General features: G+C 44.8%; 1 protein-coding gene across 7 annotated transcripts; it reads right to left on the bottom strand.

Annotated features, from left to right (window-relative positions):
• Positions 1–5,963: 5,963 nt before the first annotated feature.
• Positions 5,964–11,832, bottom strand: LOC101766158 (protein FAR1-RELATED SEQUENCE 5). Of its 7 annotated transcripts, none has more exons than XM_004975102.3 (7): positions 11,610–11,832; positions 10,469–10,573; positions 10,262–10,357; positions 8,876–9,021; positions 8,561–8,668; positions 8,376–8,462; positions 5,964–8,289 (listed from the first exon to the last, which is right to left on the bottom strand). In XM_004975102.3, exons 4-7 carry the CDS (start codon positions 8,879–8,881, stop codon positions 6,298–6,300), a joined length of 2,193 nt encoding a protein of 730 aa, XP_004975159.1. In that variant the 5' UTR covers positions 8,882–9,021; positions 10,262–10,357; positions 10,469–10,573; positions 11,610–11,832; the 3' UTR covers positions 5,964–6,297. The 7 variants fall into 7 exon arrangements, with proteins under 7 accessions (XP_004975159.1, XP_022684075.1, XP_004975161.1 ...); XM_022828340.1 differs by having other exon boundaries at positions 8,376–8,459; XM_004975104.3 differs by having other exon boundaries at positions 8,888–9,021.
• Between the last annotated feature and the right edge of the window lie 665 nt (positions 11,833–12,497).

Genomic DNA, 12,497 nt, shown 5'->3' with positions numbered 1-12,497 from the left:
CATGAAGGTGTCCACTCTATTGTTTTGCAGGCAAGGACTCGCGAAGTTAAAGCCCACATGGAGCTCTCGGTGCTTTGGCTTCGGGAAGATTCCATGACCAGAAGCCGAAGTTAGCTGCCTTCGGCTAAGGAAGGTGGGAAGTTTACGGAAGCTCGCTCGATGCCGACGAAGCTTGTGAATGAAGAAGAGGGTAATCAAGACATCCCTGGGACCACTCTATAGCAGGACGACTCTGTAATAAGAATCTTGTAAAAGGTTGGATATATAGTTCTACCGTGAAAGTGACATTTTGGGTAGGAATCAAGTTACCGTCCTGTGCGGAATATTCTTAGGATGTAGTGGTTGGATATGGGTATAACGGGGATGCGGAAATGTAACTTTATAGCCCTATAAAGGGAGGTGAACCGCCACCCCGAGGAGGGCATTAATCACCGATAGGATAGCTACTATAATGTTTGTCTGAACAGCTACTACCTTCGTTTGTCAGAACGTTCCTTCTATTGCTTGGGTGCATCCCAACAAAGTATTTCAGGAAAAGGTGCCAGTTGGCTGATAACTCAATGCACGACAACCATAGAATCTATGGGTACAAGATGATAGAGTACATGGAGGGTGCGATTAAGAAAGCTTATTTGCATCGTGCGAAAGAAGTGGGAGCTGTGCAACGCTGGTTCGTAGTTGTTTGCAGGGACAAAGTTCGAATGGGCGGAGTACATCTCTAACTCCTGGCTAATGCGAATCATTCAAAAACTACTTATTGGGTTGGGCAACCAACACGTGAGAGACACACACATGAGTGCATCATCAGCAATGAAGGTTGTGTTTGCTCTTGCCACAAGCCAAGGTTGCTTCACAGGCCTTGCACCCATGTCATTGCTGCATGCATCGAGGCGGGGGGGCTTCAACCCTGTCGTTTCATGCTGCACTATTTCCTGAAAGAAACCATATGGCAAACTTGGAGGAACGAGATTTATGGATATCGTTTACTAGGAGACTTTGTCAATAATCCTGGGAATGCCGCCCGCTACATTCCTGACCCTGATCTAGAAATGTTCCAAGGGGTCGGACGACGCGAGAACAGATGTATCCGTAATGACATGGATCAATCTGAAGCAAGTCCTGATGTCCACTCTGCTCCAAGTGCCACAAAGCCGGTCACACCTACAAGAATTGCCCAATAACGATGTATGAAAGTGCGAGCACCCAAGCTGCATCTAGTAACTTGTAATGCAATGTAATGTTTATCTTAAGTTGTGTTATTGTAATTTAAGTTGTGGCCCTAATGTAATGTTTATTTTTTTGTTGTGGTCGAAATGTAATGTAATGTAAAATTTATCATGGATGCTTTTATTTGTAATAACTCATGTGTTGTGTATTTTATTTCTCTTATGTCTTCGAATCTTAGTTTTGTCATTACTTGTGTTACAGGTATGGCGCACCTAGTTCCACAGGGGTACTAGACCCCTGAGTTGCTTGACCCTACCTTGGACGGACAGCATAGGTCATACATGTCAGTCGTACGAGGTTCGACTCTCGGCACGTTTCGGGCACGTAACCCGCTCTCGACCATGCCGATCGACGCACGTTGGATCCCCAGGTATATCGTACTTAGTAGAACTTGTGTGTTAAGTTCAACAATTAATTTGTTTCAACTAATTAATTTTTTGAATGATACAGGTTACGTGCGGCGGGCCTTCTCCCTGTAGCTAGGTTATAGGAGGGTGACATGGTCGACAGCGCTGCGCAACGTGGTGAGAGGTCCACATGGTTCCAGTTTGACATGTCGCTGCTAGCAGCTCTGTTGGACCGGTGGCAGCCGGAGACACACACCTTCCACCTCCCGGTTGGTGAGATGACCCCCACACTAGAGGACATCTCCATGCTACTTGTCCTTCCATTTGCAGGGTCCGCTGTAGCCATGATGGACGTCCCACCTACCTAGCGTGATGAGCTGCTAGGTCGGTTTGCGGACGTTCACTGCGTGGATGGTGCCCCGCCGTACCGCACTTTTAGCTCCACACACGGGCCCACGAAGTCATGGCTCCAGCAGTTTAGTGAGTATTTAATTACCTGCATGTCCAATTAATTTTTTGTAACTTGTTCATAATTTTAACCCAAGTTTGGAATTTGTTAGCAGGCCGAGTACTTGAGAGCCGATGCCGACGACGCCATAGTAGCACGACACTTGGAGGCGTACCTGTTGTGGCTCTTTGGTTGGATCTTGTTGTGCACGTCGCAAGGGATCTCGGTGCCTAAGCACCTTCTTCCTTACGTGAGAGCCATTGCGGAGGCCCCGCTCGACGAGGTTCCACAGTACAGCTAGGGTTCAGCTGTATTAGCGGCGACCTATAGGGGTCTTTGCACGGGCTGCTGCAAGGTAATTTCGGCAGAGCCAATCTTCCTTAGCTACCCGTTGCTGCTTCAGTTGTGGTTGTACGAGCGGTTCCCGATAGGGCGACCCCGTATTGACATGTCCCCCTACCCCTAGGATTTCAATGATGACGATGTCGACAGGCCCACGATGGGATCGTTGTGGTGCCTGAGGAGGGTATGGTTCTTCAACTACAATTATTCGAAGTCATAAATGCCAAATTGTGATTTTATTTGTTGCAGGGAATATGGGTGGCGGTGCAGATGAAGAAGTCGTACCCAGACTTCGTCGGTCTGTTCGACGCTCTTGTCGACACTGACGTGAGGTGGACACCCTACACCTTCGAGGAGGTGCAGGCTCGTGCCCCGCATGGGCTCTCTTTGCTGTGCCATCGGGACATGGAGTACTGGAGGATGACGAGGCCACTAGTCTATGACATCCACATCAAGGACTACGCGGTTCATCGTGTGATGAGGTAGTTCGGCCTGTACCAGCACTCCCCAGTTCCGGTTATGTCTGTGGTCCCGACCGTCATTCACAGGTACACCCCAGCCTTTTGATTCACCTTGCAATATGAATTTTTTGTTTACGTAACTTGTGCAACGATGGTTCCGTTAGGGCAAGCCATCAGGGTGGGGGTGGTGGTGGGCTTGGAGTCCAATGGGCTTCGAGGATGGTTTAGTGGGTCCACACGTGGACGACCGCACTAGACGAGGTGGTGCAGGTTGCTTGTGTACACGACGATGACGCTTTCGCAGCGTACCTTCGGTGGTTCTTACCAAGGACCAGGACGCGGGTCATGTATGTTCCGAGGGAACCACCGACGGAGACCGCGCCAGTCACGCAAACGTATCCGCGCTCGAGAGACGTCAATTTCGACTACGCGGTAAGCTACTGTATTATTTTTGTTACTCGACTTGCATCATTTGGTGTGACTAACTTGAACCATTTTCTCTCCCCAAGAGTACGACGTTATCACTGAGGTAGCCACAGAGCTGACGTACAGCATCGACCGCTACGACGACATGACTGCTCATCAGCACTGAACGCTATACAGGAGGGCCCGGGACGCCTGCAGTAGGTTCATGAGGGCCGTCAGCTGCTGTGGTGGTCACAGGAACGTCGTACTTCCACCACGGGCTGCCTACCCCCATTCGTCCTCTCAAGCTCCTACTCAGCAGGCTGGTACGTCCTCTCAACCGCCTGTTCGTCCGCCCCCGGCCAGGACATCCTACACCACACCTGCACCACCACCGTCTTGGTATGCCTCACCCGGTCCGTCCACCATTCTGCAGCACGTCTTGCCGACAGCCACGCAGATGCATGCCGGTTATACTGCAGCGTGCTCCTCGTGGCCCTCTATAGCTGCACTAGGCACAGAGATACGACCAGCAGGTGCGTGAGGAATACATTTTTTCTATTCCTTTTTAATTACACAACGGAGCTAACAAAACCATTTCCTCTGTTGCATAACAGGGTTCGCAGACCGCGGATGGGTTTCGTAGGATTCCATCAACGAGGGATAGAGATCCAGCGCCCACGCTTGGATCGATGACCTTTTCAGAGCCGAGCCTGACGTGATCGGTCCCTCCTAGTTGCCTGACACCCCACAGGGGCCTACACCGGGCACGACACAGTACCTCGTGACACCACCTGCGGCGGCACCACCAGCGGCGGCATCGGTCGGACTCGCAACGTTGGCCCGCCGGAGCCGTAGACGTACGACCAGCAGCAGACCAGAGCAGCGCAGCGGGCAGCGAGGCATGGTCATGGTGCCGGTGAGCCTCGTTTCAAGTGAGGACGCATTTAGTGCGTAGGATGACTTGTATGTTTTAAGATGTGTATGATTGTGTAACGAACGATGCGTGCTCATTCGTGGACTGCTCTATCTAGATCAGAAGTTTAATGCTTTTCAATGATTCCGTGCGCTCACTATACATGTCTAAACAATTTTGAAATAATTATTAAAACTACGTAATTGAAATAATCGATCAAAAGTAACGACAAATATGCAGCAAATAACGGAATACATGACCTAAGGACAATACAATGAAAGGTCCAACAGTACACAACATTATCCATGAATAAACTATGAAAATAGCCAATAATAGAGACTACTGAATACAACGAGACCACTTTCCCTTCCTTAGGGCATCGGGATTCTCCTCGATCGCTGCTTTCGCTCGGCGTGCCCGCTCAAGCTTCCCCTCCCTCTTCTCCCTCTCCGCAGCAACACGCCTCATTTCCTCCTCTTCCTTGTGCTCTTTCTCTGCAGCCTCCTCTCTTAGTCTTCTTCATCCTATCCCTTTTTTTTGCCGCCGACTGCAACATGTACTGCATCTCCTCCTTGTCTTCAGGCTTCATCTCAGTGTCAATCCACTGCTCAAAATCACGGAGCGGTGGAGGGGTCTGCAACAAATACAATTGTTACAAAATAAAAAAATCATGCAAGATGTCATATGACACGAAATAATTATTACAGAACATCAATTCCTCACTATCTTGTTAATGCGGCGCTGACGAAGCGTAGGCTCAAACTGAAGTTTGAACACATCCAGTACCTCTGCCTGTACGTGTCCTCTGCATCGGACTTGGCTACATTGCAAGGATCGCCGCAAAAGCACATGGGCACTAGAACACCACTAGGTCGAGGCAAAAGGTCGAAGGCATTTCCGGTCAACGGAACACCACTCCACTTTTACCATTTTTGTTGTAAGAACTGAAAGCAACTAACATTAAACCATACGACTAGAAGCTAACGTAATAACGTGCACTGAAATTACCTTGGTTTCCTAACTTTTCCACGCCTTGGCATCCTACGATTGTATAATATAAATATTAAAATTGCATCAAACTATACTGCGCTAGATTTACTATGAACTAAATACTCAACCTACTGTACTAACTAATCTAGATTTTTGTACATCTAAAACTACGAGATTGAAAAACGTACCTGATGATGATAGCTTCTTCCCCTTCTTTCCTCTCTTTTTTCTTTTTTTCCTCCTTTCCTCTCTTTTTTCTTATTTTCCTCCTTTCCTCTCTTTCTTTCCTTCCTTCTTTCCCTCTTCTTTCCTCTTTTTCTTTCCCTCTTCTTTCCTCTTTTTCTTTCCCTCTCTGGTTCCCCTTCCCCTCTCTGTTTGGGATGTTGCGACACTGGTTAAATAGGGCGAACCCCCGCCGGTTCATCCAGCAATAAGAGTCCTTACCGCCGTTTCAATCGGCAGGGGTACCTCGATCCGCGCGCGCACTACTTCGGCGACAGCAGTAAGGTGGGGAGGGCCTTACCGCCGGTTGAAGCAGCGGTAAGGCTCTCCCACCTGCTGAAACGGCAGAAGGGACCAGCATAGGGGGTGTCAGATCCTTACCGCCGTCAACCGACGGTAAGGACCATACCGCCATTTCAACCGGCAGTATAAGCCTATTTTTGCAAAAAAAATTTATTCGACTATATATTTCTGCAAAATCAAAAAAGAAAATAAAAAAATTCAGCAACTGAACTACCCGCCACGCACGATGGTTGGTCGACCGGTTCTTTGTCGCGCGGCCAGGACATGTCATTTTTGTGACCTGATACAACTAAGCCTGCAACTAGACAAACGCTCACTTTAGCAAATAAACCACCACATAGGAAGTATTCATGCCGAAAGAGGGAGGGTTGAACAGAACCACTTGAGACCAAGATACATTACTAGTTATCTCTAACTAATGATGACTTGTCATCTGAAAGGATACAATCTAATGACTTGTCCCCTAAACAACCCAGCTAATAAAAAAACTGATATGGAGCTATGTAATGTGCTACAGTACCGCATGTGCTGATCATGAACAATTCCTCTTCTTGTGTAGGTGCTCCCTCTTTTCCTCGCTATTCATTTGCTTTGCTCCCGTTCTGGTCTTCTTGTGTGGTTCTTTCATCCGTGCCCTCAGCTAGCTCCGCTTGACAGCTTCTGCTGAATCCTTTCGAGCTCTTCCAAGAATACTTGACTTTGCTTTGGATCCTTGCTTACAGTGGCACCAATTTCTGCTGTCCTGTTCATAAGCACAGCATATCTCGCATTTTGTGAAGCAGTTGATCCTGTCTTCTCTGTGCAAAGTTTCTGCAACTCCTGCTCTCTGAACTTCTTTGTCCACCTTTGCTTGATGTAGTGCTCAGGGATCTCGTTAATTCCAAACTGGGTGAAAAGCCTCAGAACATGGCAACAAAGTATTCCATCTCTCTCAAACTTCAAACATATGCAATTAAATGTCTTATTTTTCATGTCAACTTCAACAGAGAAGGTATAGTGGAGAAACTCAGAATCCTCATAGTCCAGCATTCTCTTCACCATATAAATTCTGTCCCTTTCCTTTTTGAAAACATTGAAAGCTGATGCATCAAGTAGCTCTTTCTGAAATTTCAAGAACAGCCCCATTGTGTAAATTTCTGCAGCATGCCTTTCTATTGGTTGCCTAGTACAGTATTTTGGCTTTTGCCGAGTTGACTCAAATCTATCAGTGCTAACAGACTCTTGGAAGATGTTATATTGCCTGATGAAGGTTTCTATGGTATCCTCTTGCAGAACATAGTCCTTGAAGATTGAATTTGTGTTCTCACAACTTCCGGAGGAACGTATAAATGGGCAAAACACATGTTTGAAGTAAACTGGCACCCACATAGACCTTGTCCAATACATGTGCTTCAAGTGTGCGTTTAGTTCTGCAGCATATTTCTCAAGCATTGTTTTCCAATCATTCTCAAATTCTTCAGTAGTTAAAGAATTTGTAACAAGACGTGTCAGGTCAGCTTCCATTCCAGGTCTGTTAACCATAAAACCTCCAAATTCAGCTGCAGCTTCCCTCATCACATGCCACATGCTGAACCGATGAAAAACTGTGGGGAATACCTCTGCAATTGATTTCTGTATGGCTGAATCCTGATGTGTCATTATAATACTTGGTTTCTTGCCATCCATTACATCCAAGAATGTCCTGAATAACCAAGAGAATGTCTCTGCCTCATCATTTTCAAGCAAAGCCCAACCGAAAACAGTTGGCTTACCATGCCCATTAATTCCAATTAATGAGGCAAATGGCATGTGGTATGCATTGGTTCTACAAGTCGTATTAAAATGAATGAAATCTCCATATAAAGCATAATCAAGTCTAGCTCGCGCATCTGTCCAAAAGATACTTCTTATAGTGCTATCTTCATCAGTCTTCATAGCGTAGTAGAACCCAGGTTGCTCCTTTTGCAATCTTCTCACATGTTCTAGTGTGCTTCCAATATCTGTATTCCTAGTCTTCATCAGTCTGTCAGACTGTTTCAAGTTGTTAGAATCCACTTTCCTTGCAGGTATATTCTTCAATCTCCCCTGTAATTTCCTGAAAATTTCCATTATCTTTGTCGGCTTAATCCTGCTTTCCTGCAATATTCTTGAGAAGTGTCTCTCTTCCTCCGACATGTCCTTGTGGCTCATGAAAAATCTGGTCAGCAAGGGCGAACACCAAAGTGGGTGGTTATGTTCATTCATAGCTGCTGTAACCTCCCATCTGTCTGCAACAAGTTTCACAGTCATCTTCATGCGGCATTGAGTGTGCTCAACAGCATCTCTTCTCCTCTTCCTCTGTCTTGTATCAGTCTCTTTTGCTTTCCTACTTTTATTGCACACAAATGTTATCTTCTTGTGCTTGTAATTCGTTCCTTTAATCACCGCGAATCCAGTAACTTGCCCATAGACACTGATAAAGCGATGAGCATCTTGTAGTGTGGGAAATACCATGCCAACCTCTGGAGGCCTGGCCTTTTCCATTTCTTCTGGACTTGGAAACATATAGTCTTCATCACCATCAGCTTCTGCTTCAGCTTGATCTTTTTGGCATTCATTGAGGTCTTCATCTCCATTTAGGATGGCATTTCCATTCTCTTGATCCAGTTCCTGCAATTTAAAAAATGTTTATAGATTCCCAAGAAAAGTAATCTTCAACAATTTAACCACGGCATAGGATTCTGGGCTTTGCATACCTGAACAAATGTGTCACCAGTTTCCAGGGCCTGTATTTCTGATCGCCTGTTCGTTTCAGTATCATTCCACAGGAAAATAGGTGACTGCTGAAAATGGAATGCCAATGCAAATTAGTCTTCATTGTTTATTTCATACAGTTTCTTTGGTCTTGTAAACTATGTGCCAATGAGTTTTCAGATCATACCTGCAAGCTATCTTCAGTTGTAAGATTTACATGTTCTCCAGCCTCATGTTCAGGAGCAAGCATGATTCCATATCTTTCTTCCAAATCTGTATCCCCTTTTCTTGTATTCTGCACATATCAAAATATCAAGGTTTTGGTAATTTGACACTTACTTCTGTAGCATTTTTTTCAAATGATGTAACCTTTGAGTAGCTTCCTACCAGCAATGTTTTTGTTATAACATGGAAGGGAACAATTCAGTGAAATAAATGGAACAATTCAATGCATTATCAAGAAAAATACAAAAATATAGTTGGAACATTTGCGTATCTCAACTGTCATAAGTACTTTAAGTTCGTAGCTACTTCTTTCTCAAAAACAAAGTTCACAACTAGTTAACATCATAAGCCCATTCCTTTCACTTCTGTTTCTACCATTGCCATTTCTGATTCCTTTTCTGCTTCCTTTCGTGGTTCACGGACCTGCAACATCAAGTTGAACAAGATAGTTGGTTATCGTTTTTTTCTTCTTTTCCATATGTTCAGCAGTACAAAGTATCATCAAAATCTTAACTAGGAAAAATCTGACTAAGAAAAATAAAATGGAAAACTTAAGCTGTCTATTCCGCAGTGAAGATGAAACCGTGCACCATGTATTTTTTGATTTTTGTATTGCCACAACTATGTGGAATTACCTATCTGATATTTTTGGTAAAAGTGCTAGGTACTGACTTTAAATCGGCGGCCTGATGGTGGGTCAGCAATAATAAAAATAGTGTGCTGAATGTGTTGTACCACAATGATGTGATGCATATGGAAAATGCGTAATGAGCTCTGTTTTCAGGGCAAAAGCTGGGTGGACAAGAAGTTGCTGTGCAAGCTAATTAGAACATTGAAGAACTGTCAAGCTCTGTGCAAGGATGCACAATTGGCAGAGATGGAGCTTGTGGGGAAGGCACTGATTGCCAAGCTTCGACACTCACTGCACCTGACCGTTGGACATCCAGAGAGGGCAATATCTGCAACATGGAGCTCCCAGGTGCAGGCCTCATTAGGTTCGGACGTGTCAGCTGGGCTGGCGGGTTCCAGAAATGCCAAGCTTCTGAAAAACTCAGCCTGCAAGGGGCTAGCCACCCCCCGAGCGTTAGTGAAAGAAGAAAGTCTCTCACGCAGACCGAGAAAATCCCCGAACCCCTGCCCACCCTTACACAGGGAACCATAAGTAACCTGTGTGAGTCAGGCCGGCTCTTGACCATGTGCTTTGGTGTGGGACAGACGAGGGGATTATTTTAACCCCAGCCTGAAATTCGCTCCCACAGGGAGTCGAACCCAGGACCTGAGGAGGTGCTACTAGAGCCCTCTAACCAACTCAGCTAGAGGCCCGTTCGCAAATGCCAAGCTTCTGGAGGCAAGTAGAAGTGAAGTTGTCGCAGCCATGGATTATATCACTGAAACCTTTTCTAGTTAAGAAGACATTGTAATAAGAAGTAACAGTAGTGAGGTTATGAGTGTGGATGAGGTGATAAGTAGTGGAGTTTTTAGCAGGCAGGCCTTGAATACATTTCTGGTACTGTAATCATCTGATGCTTTGTTTCCCTGAAATAAAGTGGGAGAACATTGTTTCTAAAAAAAACTACAGCAACTGAAGTAGCGGTCAATTTTCTAGGTTCACAATAACTACATCTAAAGACTGGCGTTATTTTTTGTTCGCAGGTCAGCTTACCTTATTCCTAGCAGATACCACGAGGCTATAAGATTCTCTATTTGCTGATTCATTCCCTTGATGCATACCCGATTCTCCATTCGTACCACTCATTTCCTGAAAATGTTAGCAAGAAAGTTTCTTTCATTACTTCTGGTGGGATGTGTCTAAATTTTAAGATTATTTCAAGGATTACATCATGTGCAGTGGGAATCTTAGCTTACTTACCTGGTAATATTTCAAATTCCTCTCGGTCATAGTTTGAGCAGGCAGCAAGGGGCTTGATTTTGCACATCTCTCCTCCATCTTTTTCTTCTGTCTCGCCCTCTATACCTAGATTTAACATTTAAGCAATTGTTTTAGTTTTCTATCAGGAAGATAGGCACTGTGAGTTGACATGCTTTAAGCAAAAGGGGCCACACATAAATCTATTGACATCAATTGTTTTTAGTTTTCTGTCAGGAAGATAGGCACTGTGAGTTGACATGCTTTAAGCAAAAGGGGCCATGCATAAATCTATTGACGTCAATAGATACTGCCAGACATGCATACTACAGTAACAGTAGTCATATTGGTAGGTGCAGCACAAGGGACTTCACCATAAGTTATTTAGCTTGTATTCATGGTACTGCGGCAGTTCACGAACCAGGCAATAGAACAGAAGCAGACTCTTCACACAAGAAGCTTGGAAAACAACACATAAATGAGCACTGAATTGACTCAAAACTACATATTTAGCCTGAAATGGAAGCCACTGGATATATTTCACCTTCAAGGCCTCAATGACCATGATAATTTGTTTCTTTACCAAACCAAGGAAATGTAATTAAAAGGCAGCCAACCAACACCCAATTTACAACAAGATCTGCTGAACCGTCCTCACAACATGCAAACAGGAACCCACAAAAGCCATAATCCTCTGCTGCACTCTAATGTCCAATCTCAGCAACAAAAAAAGAGACTCCCAGTTACCTCAAACAATTTAACCCCTTTTTTAATTATTTTCTACATCAAATTTCCTTTAAACAACTCTTTTAAGTGTGAGGACACAGAGGGCAATCCCTCCACTTGGGTAACATTCTGCACGGCACCTTTGAAACAGACTGAAGGAAAGATTGGTGACGCAGATGAATGGACAAGTGATGTACAAAACAAGGAATCATTCAGTTTACAAATCCCAGATTTTGTAGTGGTAGCAGGGACAAGATTGGATATCAACAAACTGAGTTTGGCATGTTGTGACAACAATGAAAGAGTTTGGATTGATCTGGTGCTGTGCAAATGAAGAGGAGTCACATGGGTAAGGCGTGTGGATTGCGATTGAAAACTAGAGTAGCATTGGGGATTTGGGGATGAGGAATTTATTAACCTCTGCCGGCTGCGCGCGAGCTGCGGGTCGCGCCTGCCGCCAGACTGCCCCAGCACCGAGCCACCGCTCCCGACCCCGCCCGGACGCCGCCCGCTCTCTGGATTGCTGCGCCGCGCTCGCTCGGGAGGAATCGTGGATGAGAGTTAGGGTTCGTGCGTGCAGGTGCGGGACGGGTTGGGCTGGACTCTGGACGGCTTTGCCCTCTTGTTTGGTCCGTGAACGTGATCGCGTTACTCTACAATACTATTGATTTAAATATAAAGGCACAACGACTAAAAAATTATATAGGCACAAGAATTAATAAAAAAATAATGAAAGAATAATCCCATAGTTAATTCTCTAAAGTGTGTGTTTATATTTATAATTTTAAAAATACAAACTCACTTTAAGTGTAGGGGTTACAAAGAGTGACGAAATTGAAGGTTAATTCTCACCCTCACAAAGGATTCACCTATTAGAGCAAAACGAGGTAAAAATTCATTATGAAGGGGAGGAGAGAGATCAAATATTTCCTACTATCTGTTGCATATTGCCGCTCCACCGCGTCCAACAATTATAAATTTTTTTATCACCACATATTTTTTACCCGCAGGCTCCACTTACTGCATCTGCACGATCAGTCCATTCGGTTCAAGAACTTCCTTTCAAGCCAAACAAACAATCCCAAATAATCAAATCACTAATCGCGCTAAGTCCTTTTCAATTAGATCGAAGCCCATTGTTCCTACCAATAAAATTGATTGATTAGTTGAAGATAATCAGAGTTTATCCGGAATAATCAGATCACCAATCACGTCGAGTCACTTCCTATTACGTCGAAACACTTCTAATTATGAATCCATTATCCCACCAATCAAATTGATTGATTGACTGACGATTGATCACGAT

Source organism: Setaria italica, chromosome VII (assembly GCF_000263155.2).
Source record: "Setaria italica strain Yugu1 chromosome VII, Setaria_italica_v2.0, whole genome shotgun sequence".
NCBI classification, from domain to species: domain Eukaryota; kingdom Viridiplantae; phylum Streptophyta; class Magnoliopsida; order Poales; family Poaceae; genus Setaria; species Setaria italica.
Note: the sequence above shows the minus strand (reverse complement) of the source record. Positions and strands in the feature narration are given on the sequence as shown.